Raw genomic sequence first — 27,988 nt, 5'->3', positions numbered from 1 at the left:
CGCTGACAACCTTTTTGTAACAATTTACACGCTTTCATTACTGAAATCAAGTAAGGTGGTGGGACTACCCCATGCCCCGCAAAAGTAAATTCAGGTTATCCCGAGGGTCGAAAAACAACTTGCTTTAATAGACAATCAATAGTCACATTGTATTAACTTAGCCAATCCATCCCTAAAATTATATTAAAATAAGCCATGTCAAGAGGCAACAAATTGGCATATAACTGAACATCCCCAATCAAGATTTCACATGCAAGATAAATAGACGTACAAAACATAGAGTCCCCCAAGGGTGAAGACACACACAACACATAATTCAATGGTTCCAGGGGTCTATTCAAATGCTTAGCAAATGTTTTTGACACGAATGAATGGGTAGAACCCGAATCAAATAACACATGAGCAAAGTGACCATTGAGAGGAAAATGTACCTGACACCACAGCCTCAGTATTTTGCATGTCACCAGGAATAAGGGAAAACACTCTTTCCTGTCTAGCTGTGCCTTTAGTATTGGTGGGTTTTACAGCTGTCTTTGTGGTCGGAGCTGGAGTTGAGCCGGCTGAACTGGTAGTAGTTCTGTTCCCATTTTGTCGGTCTCTCTATGGGCAATCCCTTTCTAAGTGACCCATCTTTCCATACTTGAAACATGCCCCAGTTACCCTGTAACAAGTCCCACGGTGTCTCTTTCCACATTCCAGACAAACTGCTGCTGAGTCACATGTAGAGGCAGAAGTACAAGAGGTTCCCAAATTCGGTTTCTTATTCGGTGGTGCCATGGATCCCCTTGGTGCTTGAGTATTCTGCCTCTTCTCTTTCCACTCGAAAATCCAATTTTGAGTTACGATATTACCTTCAGCCATGATTGCTCTTTCCAACACATCTACATACATCGGCAATTTTAAAACATTAAACCAGTCGAGAATGGCATTCCGTAGCCCTCCTTCAAATTTTCTTGCTTTCTTGTAGTCCGTATCCACCAAATGTGGTGCGAAACGGGCTAATTCTGCAAATCGGGTTTCATACTTGGCAACGGCCTTGTTCCCTTGTCTCAAAGTTTCAAACTCCGTCACTTTCTTATCTCACATACACTGCAGGAAATACTTGTCTTAAAAAAGCTCCAAAAATCAAGCCCATGTCAACCCTTGATGTTCAATTCTCGTGAGCATCCACCATCTACGTGCTTCATCTTCAAGAGTGAAGGCGGCAAGTTGTACTTTCTGGCCTTCGGTGCATGGAAAGACCTTGAAAAACTTCTCTATGCCCAACACCCACGTCTCTGCTTTCATTGGATCAATTCCATCCTTAAACAAAGGCAGTTTCATCATCTTGAAGTCTTTCGTAAGTGTAATTGTTCGGTCCTCGGCTTGATGGTCTTGCACCACTGGTGATGGTACAGGCACTGGTGGCAGCAGTGGTTGTTGTTGCTGCTGCTTTTGTTGCCTCATAGTTTCTACCATTTGCATAATCATCATTTCCAACCTATCCAACCGTGTGGAGGTAGAATCCTTTGAATCATCCATCCTCGTCTGCACCATGATCTACATATCAACACATTATAATACACACAGGAAGATACACAAATATACATTGACCATATTCATTTCGTAATCGTAATCCAAGTCATTGATCATTGTATAACAAATCATGTTACTATGTTTCATATTGTATGCATAAAAACAATAACATGCATGTAACCTAAGTCTTTTCCAGACTCCTTAAAGCTCAAATGGACCAGTGTGTGAGATAGCCACTCGTGCTTTGATACCAACTATCACGACCCAAACCTGCCCCTAAAAGTTAAGTCATGACCAAACTGTACTTCGGCCTCAAAGTAACATTCCAACAAAATATTTTTATTCAATAACGGGGCCTAAGGCGAAAGCCAATCAATAACCGAACGTCCATTGAGCAGTGCTTAAATGCTAGGATTTTTGTACATCTTACCATATATAGAAAATTTACAAACACCGTTCATATACTAACAAGTCCATGTTATGCAAGTCTATACAAAAAGGTAACAACCCAAAATTTACATGTTGACAATGTATCGGTAACAAGTCATTAAGGACTTAAAAAAATACAACATAAACAGGAACCCCACAAAAACAAAAGGCTCCACTTTGGGAGGCTCGACAAAACAGGTCCAACAAAAGGCTCCTCGAGCTGACCTAAGGTTGTCCTCTGAGCTGATCACCTACATAAATATACAAATACACGGAGTGAGCAAGGCTCAGTGAATAATAGCAATGTAAGGAGGTTTATGTGAATGAGCATAAGTCTTGGAGATTATATAGATTTCATAATTTCAGTCCAAAACGACCTCGGGCCCAAATAAGACGGAACGGCCTTGGGCCCAACATAATACGGAACGACCTTGGGCCCAGTTTAATATAGAATGGCCTTGGGCCCTACATAATACTGAACGGCCTTGGGCCCAATTTATCAACAGTTGTTTGAAACATTTTAGGATAAATGGAATATCGGCATGTCTCCATCTCCCTCGGCCTTAAGCCATGAATCTTAAGTAATCCATATCTTTATAGGGTAGATGGAACATCGGCATGTCTCCATCTCCCTCGGCCTTAAGGCCATGAGTCACAAATAGCCCACATCATAACAGCCTTAGGCCCATCATTCATAACAAAACAAAACGACCTCAGGTCCATTTCATATGCCATTATTAAATCATTTCGATTATTGTAATCAAAACACAACTTATATACCATATGCCATTCACAAGTAAGAATATATAAATCATAAACACCATATGTAAATAAGACATATCGTTACACTACTATTACTCACTGTGATGTGGTTGAACAACGGTCCCTTCCTGTACGTGACCTACACACAACACGCAACTGGTGAGTAAGTCACTTTGCCTTGGCTTTTCTCTTTACTCATTTGTCTGATTCGTTGAATTCTAATTCATTTTTAAGTATTTCAGAAGGATCAAATATACACATTAATAAATTCAAAGGGTTAAAAAAAGTAAAAGAAGTTGATAGAAAATTTCCCTACTAGCCTCACATGCAGAAGTCCCCCACCGCACGTGCGGAGAGGTACTTGCTTTTATTTCAGAATGCTCCACTTGCGTCCGTTGTTTTCTGCATTTGCGGCTGTGAGCCCCGCACATGCGGCCATGAGCCCCGTGCATGCGGTTCTGGGCTTTGTTTGAGCAGTCCAAACATTCATCAAAATCAAACTTTCCAAATGCCTTTCTATGGTCTAACATAAGCAAATGCACTTAAACATCATGACATATGAATCTAATAAACATGAATCCCAAACTTAATTAAATCATAACCCATTTTATTGGGACATATACAACTCAATACACCATACTTCTTTCATTTTGTTCATCTTTTCATGGTCCATCAATATATATACAAACATATATACATATGTGAGTCCAAAGCATGAAAGAACTAAAGATTAGAAAGTGATTCCTTTTAAGCTAACTCAAGACAAACTCAAAATGCAAGAATCAACTCTCAAATCAAACAAATACAATGAATCTTGATGATCTCCATGGATATTTACTCAAGCAAGATATAAAGACTCCATTTTAAGGCTTAATGCTAAGTAATTGAAGATAGTTTTAGAATAGTTTAAGTGCTTTACACATACCTTGAACTTTATTCCTTAAATCCCCTTCCAAAATCTTCAATCTCCAACTCTTGGTTGATCTCCTCTTCCTCTCTCTCTCTCTTTTCTCTTCTTCTCTCCTCTAGAAGCTTTCCAGGAGATATTTTCAGGGCTTTGTTGAGACTAAGTCATCTAAGGCTCATATAAGTGACCCTTATATCTATCAAGACTTGAGTCTTGAGGCTAATTAAGTTTAATTAAGACTTGAGCCTATATAATTCCAATTAATTTGTTACGAATCAAATTTTTACAAAACTTCATACAATGCCCTAAAAATCATACTAATCATAACTGTAAAGTTAGTTTCGGTTTACTGCGCCTATAAGGTTTCCAATTTCCCGTCCAAAAGTCACAATTTCAACAGATTTTCTCATAACCGACAAATATAAATTTATAAACTAATAATTCACTCATTCAAACATGGAATCTCACATCAAACATATAAACACACATATAGCCATACATATAATGATGGAATTTGAGCACATGAGAGGGTCGGGTTATTACAGCAATAGTACATTTGTCACTTCCATATTCAAAGTGTTCCAAATTATAAAAGTAACGATACCGTTTCAAACTTTTAAGATTGGAATAGCACATTTGTCACTTTCATATTCAAACGTCACATGTATGTATTTCTTTTATTTTCTCACATAGCTACTATTTGTCCCCTGGATGGACATTAATTTATTTCCTATAAAAAACAAAAAAAAATTAAATATATATCTTTTTCGAAGATAACTAAGGAATGGGTGGTGTCGGTCCAAGGGTGATGCTGGCAGAAGGAGATGAGAGGACCAATGGTGGTGGTTGATGGCAGTGATTGTGAGGTGGAGCTAGGGTTAAGGTTAGGGTTAGAGTTAGAATCAGGGTTGTGATTAGAGAAGATTGGGATATTTTGGAAATATTTGAAAATTTATGGTGTGTATTGAGTGAAAAATAGAAAATCAAAATTAGGTGTAGTATGCAATGAGTAATTGGTGTGTACTGAAAGAGTTTGTGGTGCAAATAGAATTATCCTAAAATAATATTGTCAAATTCCAACATTTTTAAGTACAATAGCATTATTACTTTTTTCTTGGGCAAATAGGTGTCACTCTATGACAAAGTGTTTCAAATTATGAGAAGTTATTGATTAGTCCTGGATACCGGCATGTGGTGCCCCAACAATATTGTAATTGGTGAAAGATGTGCAATTTACGATTTTGTATTAGGTGATTGGAGAATATGAAGGGACATGATAATTTGTAATTGGTGAGGAAAACCGCCACATGACGCTCCTAGACCAAACAAAAATTTATTTTTTTTCAAATTACAAAAGAAGTGATACTGTTGGCACCATAAATAATAAGAATAATAATATTTATTTTTATTTTTTATTTTTTAATATGAGTAGGACACATGGCATGCTCTTACACAGTTGGAGGTTGAAGGAAGTTGTGGAAATATAAAGTGTATGTAGGGAAGTTGATAGATGAAATAGAAGATCATGGAGTATAAAATGGAGGAGATGAAAGATCATCATGGCACATAAAATGGAGATATGTCAATACAAGAATCAAGATGGAAGATTATGATAATTATTAGGAAGTTTTTTCTTTTAGTTTTTTTCTATAAATAGTCATTCATGGCTACATTTGGGATCCCCGACTAAATTCAGACTCTACGTCATTATCAATTTCATTTATTTTTAAATTTCAGCACTTTCCTTTTATGCACTGCACTTACATTTCATAGGAGTAGATTAACTTTGTAATCCCAAAACTCGGTCGGTTTAAAGTTTTGAAATTGTCCTTATTAAAGGTAACATTTTGTAATTGCTTATTCAATTAATCAATTGCAATTTCTGCTCAGTCTCTCCCTCCCATTCTGTTACGAATTTGAGTTAAAATATTGGTTCATCTTTTTCAACACAACACAATAAAATCTTCTTCATTGATGTCAAGAAAATCTTAACACAATCGCTTGATAAAATTGACATTTATTATCTGTAAAGACTTTTCAGATCCTGATTGACACAATTATATTTCTAACTTTCGAAGTGTCAAAAATAATCAACAGATAGCATTTCAAACTTTTAAAATTGCAATAGTACATTTGTCACTTCTATATTCAAATTGTTTCAAATTATAAAAGTAGTGATACCATTTTAAACTGTTAAGAGTGCAATAGTACATTTGTCACTTCTATATTCAACTGTCACATGTATGTATTTTTTTATTTTCTCATTTAGCTACTACTTGTCCTTGCATGGCCATTTATTTATTTCCTATAAAATATATATATATATATATATATATATATCTTTTTCTAAAATGACCTCTTGGCCTATTCAATATTTTTATTTTTTGACTGGTCAATTTTGGTGGGGGAATTTTTGAGAGCCAGCAGAGTGGTCAGGAAGAAAACAATAATTTGCGTACAAAACAAATAAATAAATAAAACTATATTTTTTGTCTTGCATCTTATGATTTTATTCCACATTTTGATATAAAATTATTGACAGGTAAATTATCAATAAATCTTAATAATTATATTTAATTTCCATCAACTTATATTGAAAATAAAGGCTAGTAAAATCGTCATTAAAAATAATTTTGTAACAATTTTTTTGTATTTGTCGCTAAAAATTGACAACTAATAACTTTTTTTCGTCACAATTTTACAAATTGTCGCTAAAACTTAGAATTAATAGTGACACAAATTTTTCAAACTATCGTTGAAAGTTGAAAATTAATGACATTTTTTTGTGGCATTTTTTTATACTGTTGCTAAAACTTATAATTAGTGACAATTTTTGTGACAATTTTTAAACTGTCGCTGAAAATAAACAATTGGTGATGTTTTTCAATAATATTTGATGAAAAACACCATTAATTATCATAGGACTTATTTGACAAAATGTCCACCTACTATAACCTATACGTAAGTCCCCCAAAATTGGTCCACTCTTAAACTCATTTTTATCAGGGGAGACTTACGTGTAAGTCTTAATAGGTAAACTTATTGTTCAATAGGTTCTATAAAAATTAATAGCATTTTTCATCAAACAGCATTAAGAAATTTCACTAATTATAAATTTTCAGCTATAGTTTAAAAATTGTCACAAAAAATATCACCAATTATAAGTTTTAGTAATAGTTTAAGAAAATCGTCACAAAAAAAAAGAAAAAAAAGAAAAAAAAAAACGTAAGTTTCAACTTCCCGCGACAGTTTGAAAAATTTCTCACCTAAAAGCGTCACTAATTATAAGTTTTAGGAATAATTTATAAAAATCGTAACAAAGAAAAGTCACTAATTATCAATTTTTAGTGACATAAAAAATCTTCATAAAAATTATTTTTAACAATAATTTTATTAGAATTTGTTTTCAATAGAACTTGATAGAAATTAAATATAACTATTATGACCTATTGATAATTTATTCTTTTAGAGGTCGAGGTGTGAGTTGATTTAAGGATACTTCATTTAATTTAATTTAATTCTTCAAAATGAATGGCAGTGATTTATTTATTTATTTTAATTGGGAATGGTGTGTACGCATGGACTCCTCTTTACGTTATTCAAAAACAATAGAAGATTAAATACAAATAGACATAGGTGTTTCATAAGTGATGGGACATATATGATGTAGGATTTAGATATGAGTAGGATGGTCATGGGTTGAGTTTGGGATAGATTTATAAAAATTTGCTTCCGTTCCGTATCATATTAGGGATGGGACAAATCGGGGAATGATAGAAACGGGACAAGTGCAGAGTAAGAGGTAGGTTAATTTTGTAAGTTAAAAAATAAAAATATTAATAAAAATTATAAATAATTTAGTATATTATGAATAATAATTTATACTTAGTGAGAATTATATTATGTAAAATAGAAAATAAATGAATAAAAACTTATATTAAGTATAATATTTTAGTATTTTAACTTTATTATAATGAAAAATAAATATATTATATACATATAAATATAAATATAATTAATAAATACAATCAAGACAGGATTCGAGTAGAATTGGATGGGGGGAGAAAAACCTATACCTGCCCCACTTCTTAATCGAGGCAGAGAAAATCCATGTAGGGTGCGGCAGGGGATGTGGGTGCAAAGTGGGGGAGAGAAAATGACGATCTCTATATAAGACTCACTGGCTGTGATACATTTAGGTCCCATTCTTTGTTTAATCTTTATATTCCTAACATGGTTGTATTCAAAAAATATAAAAGTATATATAAATAAAATAAAAATAAAAAATAAAAAAGGTGTTACTCTTTTGAGGATGCTAAAACCATAAATTTAATTTTGAATTTATTGTCTAAAAGTCCAAGTGTTTATCGTTCAAGTGTTTAATCTTTATATTCCTAACATGATTGTATTCAAAATATATATATATATATATATATATATATTATAAAAAAAATGGTATTATTCTTTTGAGGACGCTAAATCCATAAATCTAATTTTGAATTTATTGTGTCTAACAGTCCAAGTGTTTATTGTTCAAGTCCACAAGGACAATCTCATGCTGATAAAGACAATCACGCAGGCGTGTTTTTATTTGTTTGGATCCGCACATCTATCTATTCAAATGACCTTTCTTCAAACCAGTTTCTCTCTCTCTCTCTCTCTCTCTCTCTCTCTCTCTCTCTCTCCTTGCATTCTCCAAATCTACTTCTCTCTCATCTTCATCTTCTTCATTCTTGACCAACAAATGTTGTGTAGTTCACTTCAAATCTCTCTACTTTCTCTTCCTACTCCGATGAGTTCGACTTCAGAGACCGATCAAACTCGTCGTATACTTTCAACGGGCCGGGCAACAAGGGTGAATGTTTCGCGCCATCAAACAATCCAGAGCTGAAGAGGAAGAAGAAAATGGGTATCTTACAACATGTTTACTACAAAATGCAAGCTCAAATCATCTCTGAGGGACAATTTCAAATGGGTCATCTTTCACGCCAATTCTCATCCTCACTGTCGACACTGCCGACCCAACTTCTTTCCACTGTCTTACAACCCAGACCAACCTCTGCCTCCACGATGAACCTGTCGTCACCGCCTACGCCAATTAATGTTGCAATTCCCTCGACATATGAGACAAATCATAGTTCGTAAAGAGAATGGAGGCGAAGTACCACGAAAAGGCGATAGAAAGGGGTTGTCCTACCACTATCTCTAAACCAGAGCTTATCTCTCTAACAAAACATGGGTCTTCCTCAAAACAAATCTCTCTCTCTCTCTCCCTCTCTCTCTCCTTTGGCCATGAAGCTTTGAAATGATAGTGGAGATATGTGTGTTTTTGTGTTATTTTAGAGGAGGCAGTAGGAAGAAGGGAGGAAAAGAGAGAAATATATACAAAGATTAATGATAAAAAGAAGTTGAGAGAGAGAGAGAGAGAGAGACTGAGGACAATGGGAGAAAGAGAGAGGACAATGCAATGCCAAGTTTATATCTCAAATTATGCTATCATTTCTTTTACAATAGAAAACAGGATAATGAGTGCAACACTGTGAATATCTAAGACATGTCTATTAGTAGACTACAAGCACTATCAAATTGTCATTTTTACATGTATTAACCGGAATGCTCGACACCTAACTACGCAGGTTTCTGAACTTTCACCAAGGACATACAAGCCAACTTAATACCACCACTACACTCCTACCCAGATTCACCGAGGCCTTCACCATTTTTCTCAAAACAACAACATTTTCAATGTGTTAATTATGAAACAATGTTCAATGCAATGAATGAGAAAATAATTCTCATGCAATTTCTACAACAATCATAATTATCCTCCACCGATAGCCCAAAACAGATATCTCTAGACAGATAAATAATTTTCATAAAGATAAACTTTTCAAATTCCAAGATGTGAGTGGTAATACATATCCAACTTCACTATCCTCATCAATATCAATCTAATTTCACATTTCCAACATCAATTCCAATTATTTATAAAAAAAATAAAAATAAAATAAAAAATCAACATTTGATATATTTAGGGCAAAATCCCCCCTTTTTTTTCCAAAATCAATTCCAAGTATCAAAACCAATCATTTTGTCACAACTCAACCTCATTTCCAATCTCACAACCATTTTCAAGAACCCATTTGAAAGTCCCTCTTTTGATTTTTAACCCAAAACCCTAGATTTGTCCAAAAATCTCCAAATTAAAATATTGTTTTTGGAATAGCAAATAACTAAGTTAAAAATCATAAGAAAGTGCCAAGAATCCCTACCTCAAGCTTAAAAGATGAGAGAGAATGGAGAAACTTTAAAAACGCCGAAACCTAACTTTATTCCGATTAAAACGAAGCTCTAGATGGACTCTACCTTTTAACAAAAGGACTAGGGTGTAGAAATGGGTGGATCAAGGTGTATTTGGAGCTTAAGGATGATTTCTAGAGAGAGAGAGAGAGTAGATATGAGATTTAGAGAGAGAGGTGTGAAAAAATGACTCAAAAAGTAAACTTTACGACCTGATATACGCGCAGACCGCTCGAGAGAATGAATAGTCGCTCGAGCGACTAGACACAATAAGTGAGACCGCTCGAGAAAAGAAGTTTACCGCTTGAGAGGACCATCGCTAGAGCTCAAGAAGCACTGCTCGAGCGCAAGAATGACCGCTCGAGCATAGAATGCCAACTCTCAGTATCTTTGCAAGCTTGCAAAAGTACTGAAAGTTCTCAAAGACCGCTTGAGCGAAGAAGCCAAAATCTAGGCATGAAGCATTTTGAAAAACTAAACCCCGACCTGTTCCAAATGCAACCAAGATACTCCAATAACCAATCTCAATGAGGAATAAGAAGAAATAAGACATGAACAAATATATAAGACAGTGAAACCCGAATCCAAAGCGTCGGGTCTAAACCAGAATCACTATAACCTCTCCTCCTTAAGGAATTTCGTTCCCGAAATTTGAATGAAACAACAAAACCACGTTTAAAGCAATTACAACAATGATAGTAAATCCAATTCAACACCATGACCCATCCATCGGTCATTCATTCTCTTCACCAAGATAAACACATGCTCGTTACTGAATATACAATTGACATTTCCAAAACATATACAATGTTTATATTACATTAGCATAATCAAAATTTCAATACATGTTCAAATATCAATAAATAAGTCCAGATACTTTTCACGAACCTAACTCATGCCCCCAAGTTGCTTCCTCAATCCTGTGATCTCTCCACAACACCTTTACCAAAGGAATTGTCTTGCCATGCAAGACTTGATCTCAAGTATCCAAAACTCTAACCAGTCTCTCCTCATACAAGGCATCGTCATCTACCTCTAGCTCGGTTCAATTCAACATGTGTGATCAATCCGACTCATACTTCCAGAGCATGCAGATATGAAACACATCATGAACCCTAGAAAGTTGTGGCGACAAGGCCCAACGATAAGCTACATCCCCAATCCGCTCTAGGATCTCAAAATATCCAATAAATCTAGAAGACAACTTCCTGCTTTTCCCAAACCTCATCAAACCCCGTCTAGGTGAAATTTTCAAAAAGACGTGATCTCTCACCTCAAATGATAACGGTTTCTTCTTATGGTCAGCATAGCTCTTCTAGCAATTCTAAGCCGTAACCAACCTCTTACAAATAAGCACAACCTTCTCCGTCATTTCTCGAACCAACTCAGGACCTATCATAGGTGCATCACCCACTTCGGCCCAACACATAAGAGATCTACACGGTCAGCCATACAAGGCCTTAAAAGGTGTCATGCCAATGCTTGCCTGGATGCTATTGTTATAGGCAAACTCCACAAAGGGCAAGTGCCTCTCCCACGACCCCTTAAAGTCAAGAACACAACCCCGAAGCATATCCTCAAGGATCTGAATGGTACGCTCTAACTGTCCATCAGTCTGAGGATGATAAGTGGTGCTAAAAGTCAACTTAGTACCCAAGGCTCTACTGCAATCGAGCCGTGAAACATGGATCTCTATCCGAAACAATAGTCATAGGGACCCCATGAAGTCGAACTATGTGCCTAATATACAGGTCAGCAAGATAATCTACCGAGTCACTCGTGCGCATAGGTATAAAGTGCGTTGACTTAGTTAACTTAGATCAACTATCACCTAAATAGCATCATTACCCCGTTGAGTCCTCAAAAGACCCACAACAAAATCCATCGTGACATGCTCCCACTTTCACTCAACGATAGGCAAGTGTTAGGTTTTCATTCTTGATAATCCCGTTTAACAAAACTCTTTTAAGTTGTAATTTTGTTTGCATTTTAATTTCAGTGAGGCTACGAGTTCTTAGATACAAATCCAACCCGAATCGTGCCTTGCAGAGAAGTTTGTGGTGTTTAATTCTTTCAAGATTGCCACTTCGCTGACTATGACGGGGATCGAGCTGCCTGATCAACTTGCGGGGGTCGAGGGGGCAGCACCCCTTGGCGGGTCTAAGGCAGCGCTGAGACGAGGTCAAGAGGCAGCGCCCTCGAAGCAAAATGGAAAAATGCATTTAAAGGTGCCTGTCCACTCGAGCGGACATTCCCCCGCTCGAGCGGAGAATGCTGAGTTCCAGAAGTTTGGTGAGTCTGCAAATATACTGTGATCCGTGTTTTCACGCTCAAGCGTCCATTTCCCCGCTCGAGCGTACATCCTAGTTTGGAACACATCATATAGAGTCCCCGCTTAAGCGTCAATTCACACGCTCGAGCGGACCTGGCGATTTCAGATTCTATAAATTCGCAAGTCAGTGCAAATCTAGGATTACTCCTCTAAATCTTCTTCTTGGATATTAAGGTTTATATCTGAGGATATTTTGCTAGTTTTCTTTGATGTTTTGATTGCGTATTCAACTCATGGTTTAAAGAATATACATCAAAGGATTATTTGTTTGTTCTACACAAAAGAGAGAGTAGTTCTTCGGTTGATTCTGAAGAATTCGAGCCTGAAACTTTGGTGGATTCTGGAATGGCTCATTGTCAAGACAATTCCGAGGTGAAGACGGGGTTGGAAGAGGCACATAGGGGTTGGTTCAATTCAGGCGTGGATTCGCTAGGTAATTAAGAGTAAACCTGTGTAATTCCTTTATATCTTCTTAGTGGATTGTTTTGTGACTGTTGCCCGTGATTTTTTATCACAATTAGAGATGTCCAATTGTGACTTTTCCACGTAAAATCGTTGTGTTGATTTGTCTTAATTGTTTGATTGGGATTGTTATATACTGCTTAAAATTGATACATAATCACAAATCAATATCTAGGGGATTTCTTGATTTTTTAGTAAGGGTTATAACAAACCCACTGGCCTCTGATGCTCGGCCTTCACTTGCTAACAAGTAAGGCACCTCGATACAAACATGGCTATGTCCTTCTTCATTCCCTTTCACCAAAACTGGCAACTAATGTCATGATAAATCTTTGTGCCTCCCAGATGTACAGCAAAGCGCAAATGGTGAAACTCTCAGAGTACCTTCTCTTTACAAGACTCTGACACGAAAAGACGGTCGAGGTTCCTAACACTCGAATCAAAAAACACGTTCAAGCCCTTCTTTACCTTCCCACTAGAGATCTTCCCCCAGAGGGCTTCTACCTCGTGATCACCCATCTATGCTTCTATCACTCTGCTCACCAATGTAGGCTGTGCAATTACTATAAACAAGGTAGCTGACTCAACGGACTCGCCAAGATGCAAGTCAAGCACGCCAATAGCACCCAACATCTCCCATTCTCGAAAGACAATATTAACTACACTGCTAAAGGGCTTCCTACTCAAGGCATCAACCACTACGTCGGCTTTCTCGGGATGGTAATGCAACTCGAAGTGATAAGCTTGCATGAACTCCATCCACCTTCTCTACCTCAAATTCATATCTTTTTGCTAAAACAGATATTTCAAACTCTAGTACTCGGAGAATATCTCAAATTTCTCACTATACAAATAATGTCTCCAAATCTTCAAGGCAAAGATCATAGCTGCTAGCTCTAAGTCATAAGTAAGATAGTTTCTCTCGTATGTTTTTAACTGATGTGAGCCATAGACCGCTACCTTTTCCTCTTGCATCAAGACACAATCCAAACCTTTTCGTGAAGTATCACAATACACTGAATAACCCAAACCCCTCTCCAAAATAATCAACTTTGGAGCAGTAGTAAATCTAACTTTAAGTTCTTGAAATGACTTTTCACAAGTCTCACTCCACACAAACTTGATTCTCTTCCTCGTCAATCTAGTCAAATGTGAGACTAACTTAGAGAAATCTTTCACAAACCAATGATAATACCCGACTAATCCCAAGAAATTATGAACTCAAAGACATTCTTAGATTGTTCCCAATCTTGTACCGCTTCAATCTTAAAGGAATCTACAGTCACTCATTCTCCGGACACCACATGGCCTAGGAATTTCATCCAGAACTCACACTTCTCTAACTTAACATACAGTTTATGGGCTCTAAGTAAAGCACAACTCACAAGTGTTCATCGTGTTCCTTCTCAGAGGGTGAGTAAATCAAGATGTCATCAACGAAGACAACCACAAAACGGTCAAAAAACTCACAAAATATCCGATTCATCAAATCCATAAATAAAGCCGATGCATTGGTTAACCCAAAAGGCATAACTAGTAACTCATAATGACCATACCCCATACGGAATGCCCTTTTTTGGATGTCCTCCTTCACTCTCAACTAGTGATAACCCGATCTCAGGTCTATCTTAGAAAAACAACAAACCCCTTCATCTGGTCAAATAGATCATCTATACGAGGCATTGGGCACTTATTCTTAACAATTACCCGGTTCAATTTTCGATAATCAATACAAAGTCGCAAAGTACCATCCTTCTTCTTAGCAAAGAGAGCCAGTGCTCCCCAAAGCGATGTACTATGGCGAATAAAACCCTTACCTAACAATTTTTAGAGTTGAACCTTCAACTCACTTAACTCAGCGAGTGCAAATCTATACGGTGTCAGGCACTAAATAAATAAAAAACTCTATCTCACAGTGAGATGGCAAACTAGTGAGATTCTAAGAAAAGACGTCCGGGTATTCACAAACTACCCTCAGGACTCAACTCGGACCACATCACTCTCAACACTCAAGAATATAGCAAGGAGACTAAGCTCACCCCGACCATGCAAATCACGCACTAGCAACAAAGCTCTATCAACTCGGTCCCTGAAGAAATAAAAACAGTCACTACTCGAGGTCCATACAGTAACCCTCTAACGATAACAGCCTGGTATGACGACAACCAATCCATACCTAGTACAACATCAAAACTCAACATATCAATCAACACAAATGCAAAAGGAAGTTGGCGACCAGAAACCTCTATCTCACAACCTCGACACCCCTAGTCCAACACAAACTCACCACCAACAAGTGACTTTACCTTGAGTGGAGATGCTAACTAGGCCACTTCTAACCCTAATGCCGATGCAAATGCAGACGAGATAAAGAAATGGGATGCACCCGTATTAATCAACACATTGACAATGGAATTACATAACAAGAAGTTACCTCTCACTACCAAAGATGTTGGCACTAAATCTGTCATGGTAACAACGTATACACACCATGTAGGTCTCTACTCCACATACTCACCCCTTGGGGCATAAGTCTAACGCACGGATTGAGCCAAAAAGGCTTCCTGATTGGCCCTCGAGGCCTGAGCTGACTGTGTAGGCTGATGGCTCTTTGTCTGCCTCTGGCCAGACTGACCAGATGTGTCACCAGACTGAGGACAAAACCTCCTCACATGCCCTGATTGCCCACATTGATAACAAGTAGGCAGCTGTCCTCTCTCTTGACTTTGGCTCTGAGAACGGGCCGCAAATGGTGCAGACTGTTGCCCTCCTCCTTTCTGCGAGCAAACTACTGACTTGTGACCCAGCTGGCCACACTTGAAGCAAGTGATCCCTCCCTGGCCACCTTTCCCTGACCTAGAACTCGGTACAAGAAAAGTGGACCTAGATCCCTGGGACTACTGTGGGTTAGAACTCCTCTGCCTCTTATTGTCTCGAGTCTCTTCCTGAACCTCCTGACTTCTCTGCCTTGAGCCTCTCATCCTCTCCTCCTTAGCCTAAATCATGGTCTCTAAGTGAACTGCTGCCTCAACAAGACGATCATAATCCCTAATCATGGATGTGGCCACCTTGAAAAGGAGTACGATCCTCAACCTCTTCTCAAACTCTAAGCAATGACGTTCCTCCGTCGTTACCAACTCCGGTGCAAACCTCAATAAGCTAGTAAAGGTAGCATCAAACTCGGCCACCGGTGTGTTAAGTTGTTTGAGCTTCAAGAATTGCTCTCTCAACTTCTCCCTACCAATGGAAGGCAAGAACTTGTCCTGAAAGGGTTTAACAAAAGCCTCCTAAGTCCCTCCGATGCACCCCCGCACAAACTTCCACTATTGACCCGCATCTCCCTTCAACTAGAAGGATGCCAAGGACACTCTCAACCTATCATCCTCGATGCCAAGCATCTCGAATGTCATCACCATTTGCTCCAACCACTCATCCATTTTCAGCAACTCCTTCGGATCCCTTAAAAACTCATCCAGATTCAACCGGAAAAACTTCATCTTCAGAAAAAATAGCCGTCTCCGCTCTTGGGCCTGGACTTAATTATTTTCCCTAAGAATGTCCATAGATTCCCGTAAAACTCCGGCCATTTCTCAGGCCAAAGCGCCCTTGGCCTGTTGACCAACCGGTTCGGTTACATTGGCCTCACCAACCCTTTTCTCCTACGCCGAAATATCATCCGGTAATGGCACCTCCTGCCGTCAAGGCCTGTTACGCCTACTACCCCATGTCCATGTCCTGGCATCCTAATAAAGGTAACACAAGAGATTAGCACATTCACAAATATGTCGAAACTAACTCACTCGCATCCTAAAGCGATAAACAACAATTAATTCACTCCACATAAGCATATATTCACATAAACACATACGAACTTTCTTTCTAGATAATAATCGTCCCACAACGTTGCCAGAGTTCCAGATAAAAATAGCAGTGATCAAATGTACTACCAAAAATCGAACCTTTTGCAAAGGGTCCATATATCGTCGCAAAAGACTTTTTGCAACGTAGTGACAGAAAATGGAAGGTGGCAGAAGAGGATGTGACAAAAGGTATTTGCGACGGTTACAAGGTGTCGCTTCCTTGTAGTGACGACAAATCAATAGTTTTTGCAACGGTTTAACTTGACAAAAAAAAAAAAGAGCAAAACAAACATCGCTTTTAGCTACGATTTAAGATGCCGTCACCAAAAAACTTTTTTTTATAGACAATAACGGTCTTAAACGTCGCAAAAAAACAAAATTAAATCAATAACATATTTGCAATAGTTTAAACCGTCGCTCAAGATGGTACTAATCTGTATATACGACAGATTAATCCGTCGCTAATAAAATATAAGGAAATAATGATTACATTATCAACGGTTTATTACTGTCACAAAAAATTTTTTAATAAAACAAATATATATTTTATTAATTCATTCCCTGTACAAATTATTAATATTTTCTAAAATAAAATACATCTACATCTACACACATCCACATTCACATTCACAAAATCATATTATATGAATAATAATATATATGTACCCTGTAACAATACAGTGTCAACCAAACATTCTTTACAAAAATATATAAAATATCCTCCAAAATACTAATTTTTAATAATTCAAAAAGTCAAATTTTTATCTAAAACAAAACAAAACAAAAATATCGACAGTACAAATAAAATATATATATATATATATATATATATATATATATATATATATTATAGCTTGTTTTAGTATCAACAGTAAACTCTAATATCAATATGCGAAAATATCATCACATACTCAAAAGGGTAGCATCTGAAAAAAGAAACAAAACAAAAAATTATTTACAACATAATTAATTTCAAGCTTACAAAAAATATAATACATTTGATATTTATTTCAATAAATAAATAAATAAGATTGTAACATAGACATGAATCGAGCGTTACAAGCGTCACAAGGAGGTTAAGATATCCATACTCAATGCAAAGAATATCTACAATCTAATACAGGCTATACAGCTTAGGCAATAAAGGTTAAAATGAAACTGTCATTTACAAATTTTTAAGTTCAATCAACAATAGAAAACAATAGCCAATTGTTACTTGCAGAACATAATGGAAATAAAAAATAAAAACCTAAAGACTTTCAAATTAACTACACTAACTCAAGTTTAATCTAAGGAATCACAGTATGAGAATCCAACTAGAAACTGAGAACAAAGTGTATTTTGGACAAAAGAGAATAGACTTGAAACGATTTCAGCATCACAGAATTAAAATCATGGTTCAATCAACAAATTTTCATGGTAAAAGAAATTAGAACTTGAATAATGCCTTTTACTCTCCAAACTCCATGCTTGATTGAGAACAACAATTTGAGGATCATTGGGGTGTAATTCTTTAAGCTCGTGCCTAGTGGCCTCAATGTTGGCATTGTGTTTTGTTGATAATTGTATGGCAGCAATAACTCCTGTGTTCCCAACTTTCTTCCCCAATGCGACATGGGGAATCTTCAAGATTTGCCACAAAAAGAGTCTGTTGATATATTACTCCAACAATACAGCACAACCCAACTGATGCTAAGTTGGGTCGAGTGTTCCATAACTTCAAAACATGAGTTGTAAACCCTTAAACATGGATTGATGAGGCCACCTTAAACATGGATTGATCATTTGAAAGGGGATTCAAGTCTTTGTATTAATTTCCCTAGACTTTATCAGTTATGCACAACAAAGGAGGTTTCTCTAAATGAGCATATGTCAAGAAAAGACAGTTCAAACAGGTGGTGCTTTAGTTTCAATCCAAGCATTGAAACTTTGGGACAAAAAGGGGGTGTTTGGTAGGGCTTTTTTTAGCCAACTTATGGCTTCTGGCTTTTAAAAAGTTATTTTGGACTGTTTGGTTAAACTTATTTCAAACAACTTCTGATTCTAACAACTTATTTTAAGTGAAAAAAGCTGATTCTGAGAAGCTGCTCACCCCTTACTTCTGATTATCAGCTTCTGCTGTGGACATATTAATTCACGGTTATACTCTTAGATTTTTTTATTTTTTATTTTTTTAAAAATAGAAAAAGACACAAATAGACTATAAAATATTATTATTATTTTTTATGAGAAATGTAGACAAATAATGAATAATAAAAAATAAAAGTTAATTAAAAAAGCTACTTCACAGCTTATTTAACAAACACTACTCAGCAACTTAAATCTATAATCCAACAGTTATACCAAACAGATTAACAGCTTCTGATTAAAGTCATAATCTATAATCTGTTAAGCTATAATCTATAATCTATTTTAACAGCTACACCAAACAGCACCAAAGACATGTTTGATAATCTAGTTCAAAACTTCAAAATATAAAATTTTCAAATGGCATATATCAAACAGAAAGCTTAATAAAATATGTTCTTAAGCAAAGAAACTTTATCTTTTATACTGACGATAAAAATCAAAACTAACCTTAAGAACTTCGGACAAAAGAAGCAAGCATTCCCTTAGACACTTCTCAAAGAAAAAATTATGGTATTCAATAACCTGTTTCACAGAAGGAGTCAAAAGTATTAGGCAAAACACAAAAAGAGAATTTGATGGTTTGAAGCTTTGTTCGTCTATTAATTGAGACAAATACCGAAACAAAGTTCTATTTCTTTTTCGATTTTATGAAATTGAACAACTATAGGATACATCAAAACCAGTAAGGGAGTGCATATAGACATCATCTATGCTCTTTGCAGTTTGTAGTCTGTTATGCATCACATGCCAGTTGGGTTCAAGAACCTGAAAACACAACGTATTGTATGATCATACGAGAAAACACAATATCTCTAAGGACCTCAAAATTCCTTGAAGAAATATTTTGGATTAGTTATGCAAAGTTCCCACTCTCTGACAAACAAATACAAATTAGAAGTGGATAAGAGACATTAAATCTATTTGCTTCAGGTGCAGTAATTCATAATTGCTATCATTCCTGCAAGAAAAAATGTATTTAAAAAATAAAAATGAGGAGAAGAAGAAGGGTAAAACATGCCTCAAATGTTAGATAGTGTAGAAGGCTATAAATAAATTTAAGCATACTACGACATAGCAAAGATGACCAAGAGATTGCAATTCCTTTTGTGTCAACAGCGCACACACCCTACAATCAGATTGCAGTAAAATTAGACAAACAAAAGGAGCCAACATTCACAAATTATGAAACAGATTTCTGCTCCATACTTGATGTATTTGCCATGCCCCACAAAGCTGGCGATCCACGTGTTTACAATGAAACAGGAAGCCGAATATCAACTGATATTTTGTTAAGGCCTTTCTTGATATAACAAGGGACAATGGTCATTGAACTTGAAACATGAAATAAACATCAATGAACTTATTGATGACAACCACCTACTATAGACCAGAACACATCCTGCTAAGTGCAGGTGCCATGCTGATGCTGACACAATTTCTCACTCGAACATGTTCTCACCAAGATCGGCAACAATCTCAGCTACTACTAGATACTCAATTCAACATGCCTTTATTTCAATTACTTGGGGTAGCAAGGTACTTGGATCCATTTCCTCGAATTGATTATATTCAAAGTCATACTCTTAGTTTAATTTAAGGTAATCTTGTCATTTCTTATCACCTAAGCACATGTTCTCCTTGGCCTTCCTCTATTTCTTTTATCACCTCCACATTGATCAAAACACTACTCCTTACAGGCACATTAATTGGTCTATGATGCACATGACCATACCACCTCAAATGGTTTTCCCTCGTTGCACCTTCAATTATTCACTTCAAACTTCCTTCCCTAAGGATTCATTTCTTCTTTTGTCTTTCCTTGTAAGTTGTAACACCATTCATTCATCTCAACATAGAAACAGGAAACAAGCTTCGATTCAAATGGTATCAACAAGGGGAATAACTATGGCAAAGATAACCCACACAAAGCGACAACCAACCGCCACACTACCGCATACCTACACCTAGCACCCCCAAAATTAAATGGGTTCTGGTAACCTATTATTCATAAGTAGACTAAACCCACTTCCCATCTAAACCTAGAGAGAGCGAGAAGAATAAGCTCATTCTTTTCCAAATGTAACTCAATAATTCATCACATATGGGACTTCTACTTATTAGTTCACCGACATACAAACCTGATCAAGCAGAAGATAGTGTTTTATAGACCGCAATTTTCCCATTAGGTCATACTACACAAACAAACAAACAAACAAAGAAAAACACACACTATTAATGACATTGATATGAATAGAAACAAAAATAATTATGAGGAAAATGTGCAAGTATGTTTAGTTGAATAAACTGAACCACACCTTTTCTTTTATAAGATTTAGGAGCTCACCACTGGCAAACTCATAAGCAGCTTTTATACACTCAAGATAATGATGATTTGCGCCAGAGCTCATCAGCTTTGAATTTTCTGACACAGAGACCTGCCAAAATAATTAGCTAGGCAAGCGGTTGAATTAACATCAGCAGATAAAGATCAACAAACAATTATGGAAAAAGAAAAAAAAAAAATGAGTGAACTATAAAGCAACAACATAATCATAACAAAACTTGCACATTGTGCCCACATTCTCTCATCACATTCACAAATATTTTCCTATTGTCAAGATTGTTCCAGCAGCATTTTCTAGGAAGCTAGGAATATCCTCCAGACTGTAACGTTCTCGCCAACACTTTGCATCATAATCTTGAGTGAGACTCTCCTATTGAAAATAAAAAGAGGTAAGCATCTAAACCACAATTCCAATGCACTTGCATAAACCAATAAAGTAATACCTTTGGGAGAGATTTGTTCTCAGCAATAAAAAGTTCACCATAAGGATCATTAATCACCCCTTCATACACCCACCTAAATATATGAAATAAATTCTAGATTGAGTCATAAAATCAATGAGAGTGAGTTTATAGAGGATGAGAATATAACATCAACTACAGCAAACAAGATGCTAAGGCAATGCTAACAACTGAGAAAGATACTTATCAACAAATACCTAAATACTAATAATCTGCAGCATATGCCAACTTACTATAATGTAAACATTGAAATTAAAATATTTACTATTTCCTTTTTAGCAAAAACTTAAAGACTTCCTTATTCAATGATAATTATTTGCTAATTTACATTTTAAAATACCATTCCTCAAATTAATGGATAGACAATAGTTACTTAGAATAACATAAAACAGTATTTTTTGCAAAGTTATATTATAAGGTGATGGTCAATGTGAAGAGTATTCAGGAACAATAATCTACATGCTTGGGAAGAAGATGAGTTATTAAAACTCACTGATTTTTTGGGAACAGGGCCTAGGATAGGCATGGAGCATGAGGAATTTGTGAAATGGAAGGCTGATCAAGCAGGTGGGTTCAAGGTTAGCAGTGCCTATAAATGGTGTGATATGGATTTTGGTTCTGTTTACAGCTCTGCTGGACTGATATGGAACAACTTATCTACACCTAAAGCCAAATTCATTACTTGGTTGGACCGGAAGGGTAGACTTAAAACAAAGGCTTTCCTGCACAAAATTGGAGTATTGAGGGGGGAATGTGGATTTATCTTGTGTGTTCTGTAAATCTGAATTGGAATCTTCCAATCATATTTTATTGCTCTGCCCTTTTGTGTGGAATGTGTGGGCAGTGTTGTGAAAGGCGCACCTAGGCACAAGGCACATCCAGGCGCAGCTTCGGCGACTGAAGAGGCCCAAGGTGAGGCGAGGTAGATAAGTCGCGTGCCTTGGCCGAGCCTTGGGCCAGGCGCGAACAAGCGCAAGGCGACGCTTAAGCATGCCTTTTTGTTTTTTTTTTTGCCCCTGATGCCTATCGATGGCTCTGATCTGAGTTTGAATGGGTCCAACACATACGATTGCAACTCATACAGCACATACGAGAGTCGAAGCCCTAAAATCTTTCAGTGTCGTCTCTTCTCTTCGCGCAGTCTGCAACTCAATACAATTGCGACTTTCGTCTGTGATTGAAGACTTTGACTTCGACTTCGACTTCGGCTTTAGCTTCGGCTACAGGTTAGTCTTCTTCTTCTTCTTCTTCTGCCTGCTGCCGTCTCGTCTCTGTCTTCTTCTCTCTTTTTTTTCTTTTTTTTTTCTTTTTTTTTTTTTCTGCTTCTTCATCGTTGTATTTCCCTTCATCTCCTTCGTCTCTCGTCTTCTCAACTTCGACGACTTGACCTCCCTTCGACTTCTATTGCTCTATCTCTCTCGCCTTCGCCTCTCGCGATCTCTCTCTCTTCTCTCCTCTCTCTCGGCTTCTCTTTGTATAATATATATCTTATATAATATATATTTTTATATAATATGGATTATCAAATAATATACTGAAATATTATATTATACTCAAATATTATCAAATAATATACATTTATACATATTAATAAAAAAACACAAATATATGTATGTAAAATCAAAATAAATTATATTATACTGAAATTATAAATTTTTTTACGCTGTTGGTAAAATATAAATTATTTGTAATTATATTAGACTGAAATTACAAATTATATTACACTAGTGGTCAGTTTTTTTCCTTTCTCTGCTAGGAAAGAAAATTACAAATAATTAATTAATCACATAGTACATTACACTGAAATTACAAATTATTTTCAATTTATTTTCCACACCCTTTGTCTTGATTACTTTTATTTTAAAAAAAATTGTCTTAATACTGTGAATGATTAGTCTATGTTAATTTATTTATTTTTTACTAAGATTATGCGCCTTACTTCAATAAAGCCTGCGCCTCGCCTTGCGCCTTGCGCCTACGCCCCGAGAGACCTTCAACGCCTTAGTGCGCCTTGAGCCTTTAAAAACACTGTTTGTGGGTATGCATGATTGAGTGGTGGGGCTGGAATGGGTAACACCAGGTTCAATTGAGTGCCTATTGCAATGGTAGTTGAGTTAACGAGTGTATTTTTTCTGATAAGCATCCATATTTGGTGAAGTTATGTGAGACAATTAAGGTAAGATTAGCACTTTGGTGGAAATCACATAATATTGGGTGCTCATACTCTAGTAATGATATTGTGAGGAATATACAATTGGTGAAAAAGAAGCATCTGAAATCATATGGGGTGAGCTGATATTTGGTGGGTTGGTTTAAGTTTTTATTCTTTTTTAGAAGCACTATGTAAGCTTTATTTCGTGGTCTTTGTAGTTGTTGGTTTCTCACCAATGGGTGATGGCGTGCTAGCATATGATTAGGTGGGCTTCTTGGTGAGTAGTTCCACTATGATGCTCTTTGCACTCATCTATTTCAATGAAGTAAGAATTTCATATTTCCATCAATAAAGAGTTCTTTTTGCTGATAAAAATAAATAAATAAAAAAGAAAAAGAAGAAGAAGAAGAAGAATTTGTCTCTACAAATTTATTAGAAAAACAATGTGGTTCGGATTCAACACTTCTATAGTGGATTATCTACCTAGAGTGATTATAGAAAAAAATATTCATTCTTCTATGAAAATTTCTAGGTACCAAGTATTCCCCAAATTGAAATATCAATAGCAAAGATAACACAATTATAACAAAATTAATATAATATTAAATAACTGAGCAACCAAAATATAATTCTATACAAAATTGGCACCAAGGAAGATATTTACTAAAAGAAAAAGAATAAATGATTTTATCACAAAACAATTCATATATATATATATATACAAGGGAATAAGCAAGCAAAAGTGCTGGAACATTTTTGCTTTTGTTATCATACTACACAGATAAACACAGATGCAAACATCAGTAAATGTAAATACTCAAATCAATCAACCACTAGCCAAAGTCAAAAACAAGAATTAAATAACCTTACAAAAACATAGAATGCCAAATCTGTAACAATAAATAGACTAGATCGATAATACTTACTTAAACAATGCCCAAATAATACACATTAATGTGTGTTTGGGAGGGGAAAGATTGGGTGCACACCTAACCTTTGGCATAGTGCACAAAGTGGCTGCCCTGAGACTTGAACCCATAACCTCAAGGTTATTAGGCCAAGATTTTACCATTGAACCAAATCAGATCACTTACTTGCTGGTTTGAATATCAAACCAAAGAGCAACAGACAAGGCGAGAAAATAAGAGAAATAATAATTTATTTCTAAACACTCTGCATACCCACAAGTTTAAAAAGAGCAACAGACTAGATCAATAATAACAAACAAAATTTAAAAAGAAATAATAATTTATTTTTAAAAATATATAACATAAAATATAAATAAATCAACACTCTGCATACCCACAAGTTTCTCAATCTTTTTCTTTCTTTGCCTTTAAAAAGAAATATTTAACACAAAAGTTCCCAAGTCCTCTTTTTTTTTTTAAATATGTAAAAAATTTAGAACATATATATTCTACACATAAAATAGTTTTTGCACAACAGATTATCCAGATATAGAAACAGAAAGAACATTCCTCAATAAAGAAGCAATTTAAAGAAATTAAAAATAAAAACATACAATTTTGTTTTCTAAAATAATACTCAAAAACATAAAACATTCTATACATACATAAAACACAAAACAAAATACAAAAGAACACAACTTACACTTCTAAGAATATCGAGATTAACCTACCCACACAAATACATTCAAAAACACAAAATTAAAGAAAACATTTTCAGTCATTATTGATTTGGAGTATTTGTTTTCTTAAGGGTGTTTCGGTTTCTTCAAGTGTCCTACAATTAGTCATGTAGCCTATAAATAGGGTGACGTAATTTCATTTGTAGTGTAATTGAAGAATATTGGCATTGATTAGAACAAAGTGTCCTAGTTCTCTTTCTACCACCTTCTTGCTCTCTTGGATTGTTAATTTTCTTCTCTCTTGTTTCATGATATTCTTTCTTGGGTCTAGGTGAATAACAAATAAATTTATTCAATATTAAAACCCAAACCAATATATAACTTTAGAATACAACAGAAGAAGTAGAAGAAGAAGATGAGTAGAGACTGATGAATTTTGCATTCGGGCAGTGCATCAAACAGTTGGAGGCCGAAAGATGTAACAAGAAGAACAAATTCATGACAAAGAGCAAAAGTATAAAAAGTAAAAATCAAAAACCACGAATCCAATTCAATGTGAGGACAAACCAAACTTGAAGACAAAGAGCCAAGAGAGTTCTCAATCAAGCAACAATAGGCTAATGAAATTAAGAATCGGATTGCACAACTAACGGCATACGGAAGTTGAGGAAGGGCATACCTCGTATGTTTCTTGAACTAGATTGACAGCAATTTGCATCAAGGCAACAATTACACCTCTTATAAAATAGAAGAACTTGCAAAGGAAAACTCAAGAGAGAGCTGCAGTAGGTCAGGTGGCGAGAGGTGAAGGGCAGCTTGTTTGAGAAGCATCCTCTTCTACCAAGCTTGCTGAAGATGCCCCAACAATGCATATCTTGTGAGGCAATCTTCATTAGGGGTGAATTTGGCATCTAACCTATTAGACACACTGATGTTAGAGGCACATTTTGCTGCTTTTATAGATTGTTATAGATATACATATATGCATACGTATAAAAACACAATTAAAAGAAACCTAATTTAAAAAATTTAAATAAAATTCAGATTGTGGTTCTTCTCAAAATAAAAACCAAATTTATAAAACAACCTTCAATTTCACAAACATTGTAGAATACAAATAGCCACATAGAAATAGCCCTCAAACCATCAAAACATCTTCAATTCATTGCCTTTATTAGTAAATTTTTGTATGGGCATGATTTTTTTTTTTTTTTTTTTTGTTGAAATGGCATGGGCATGAATTAATTCCCTATAATTAACAACTCTTTCTCAGCTTCTCTGCAAGCTTAATTAATTCCAAGGCAATGTTCTATCAACATTCCTTGAAAAGAAAAGAAGTGAGAATCATTGCCTTGTATCCCACAAGATTTCAAGCAATTCAAATTTGCCAACATAAGAGTACGTAGATGATATTTGTTTAGATTAGGTTAAGTTAGGCTTAGGGTTAGGGTTTTGAAACTTTTAAGGGTTTTATTTGTTACTCCTCACTTTTCATTCTTTATTCTTCCATGTTGAGAGAGTTTATAAACTAATTTTAGATACAGAATCAGAAATCAAAAATCCATTGGATATGGAGACACAAAACCATAGTTGAAAATTTTGAATGGCTTTAAAATTATTTGGTAACACTAATTCAAAATCAGATTGTATACCCTGAATCATGGCGCAACAATTAAATACAGATTCTAGGAACCCTTGACCAAAAAAATAAAAAATAAAATAACTAAAAATCGAAAGAAATACAAAGCAGATAGACATCAGTTAAGAAATTGGGAGAAAGAAGCAGATGGGGAATGTGATACAGAGAAAGAGCAGACGAACCTACCGAACCAGAATGAAGCGGCAATGGTCACAGCAACGGCGAACGACGAAAACCCGACGGTCTACGAATGTCTGTGCGGGGGTGCGATTGTGAGAGAGAGAGAAGTACAAATCGTAAGAGAACGGCTATGCATCGTGGAGAGAGATGAGGGGTTTTACCTACCAACAAATAAAGAGAGGTGATTCTGAGTCGCATGAAGATAGAAGATGCAGACCGAGAGAGAGAGAGAGAGCTTAGTGTGACAGAGGGAAAAAGAAAAATCAGAGGCACGAAAAATTTGATGAAGATTTTGGGCACAAGGGTTTTAGTAGGGCGTGTAAAATACCGCTCAATTCGTTAAAATTGTATTAATTTATATTAATTTGTATCGTTTTAATTGTTAATTGTGGTTTAAATTTTAAAATTTATAATCGGTTAACCAAATCGTTCCGTTCCGTTATAGTTAATACATATATATTTTTTAACTTTTAATGAAATATTAATGTAAAAATAAGTGTGAGAGAAATTTAAGATATGAAATTTATTACAAATTAGTGGTTATATATATGAAACATATTATGTAAAAAAAATTTGTGTTATATATCTAAAAATATTATACAAATTAGTGTTATATATTATGCAAATGTATGATAATTAGTTAAAATGTTCTTCAATCCACCAATTCGCCAAAAACTGCCCAAACAGCAATTTGTCAATCTGCTAATTCGCTAACTCGCCATTCAGTTTGTAATTTTACTATTCAGCCGCCCGAATCGCATCGCGCACACCTCTAGATTTTAAAAGGAGCATTTTTTTTGGGAGTGAGGGTCTATTAGCGGCAGCACAACAAAGATCATAGAAAAATAAATAAATAAATAAAATAATTATGTGCGATGGTAAGAGAAAGTCGTTACAAAAAATGGGCCTTTCTTGACAACTAATGAC

The 27,988-nt window shown here is 35.7% G+C and overlaps 1 protein-coding gene across 50 annotated transcripts in view; it reads right to left on the bottom strand.

Annotated features, from left to right (window-relative positions):
- The window catches only part of LOC114260629 (gamma-tubulin complex component 2), a 32,632-nt gene extending 5,288 nt beyond the window's left edge, over positions 1-27,344 (bottom strand). For 2 of the 50 annotated variants that reach the window (XM_082921013.1, XM_082921010.1), the window contains exons 1-12: positions 27,068-27,343; positions 25,922-26,158; positions 21,485-21,557; positions 21,013-21,411; positions 20,836-20,889; positions 19,716-19,823; positions 19,400-19,462; positions 19,145-19,219; positions 3,023-3,164; positions 2,807-2,845; positions 2,170-2,195; positions 432-1,527 (exon numbers count right to left, since the gene is read on the bottom strand). In XM_082921013.1, coding sequence (XP_082777139.1) covers positions 2,170-2,195; positions 2,807-2,845; positions 3,023-3,164; positions 19,145-19,219; positions 19,400-19,462; positions 19,716-19,823; positions 20,836-20,889; positions 21,013-21,105 — 600 coding nt within the window. In that variant the 5' untranslated portion in view covers positions 21,106-21,411; positions 21,485-21,557; positions 25,922-26,158; positions 27,068-27,343 and the 3' untranslated portion in view covers positions 432-1,527. Of the gene's footprint in view, positions 1-431; positions 1,540-1,958; positions 2,196-2,806; positions 2,846-3,022; positions 3,170-17,193; positions 17,494-17,798; positions 18,191-19,144; positions 19,220-19,399; positions 19,463-19,715; positions 19,824-20,835; positions 20,890-21,012; positions 21,412-21,484; positions 21,558-25,921; positions 26,159-27,063 lie in introns of those variants that run through there. The other 48 variants (XM_082921021.1, XM_082921020.1, XM_082921024.1 and 45 more) reach the window with 46 other exon arrangements.
- Between the last annotated feature and the right edge of the window lie 644 nt (positions 27,345-27,988).

Source organism: Camellia sinensis, chromosome 3 (assembly GCF_055761805.1).
Source record: "Camellia sinensis isolate YWXY chromosome 3, ASM5576180v1, whole genome shotgun sequence".
Classification (NCBI taxonomy): domain Eukaryota; kingdom Viridiplantae; phylum Streptophyta; class Magnoliopsida; order Ericales; family Theaceae; genus Camellia; species Camellia sinensis.
Note: the sequence above shows the minus strand (reverse complement) of the source record. Positions and strands in the feature narration are given on the sequence as shown.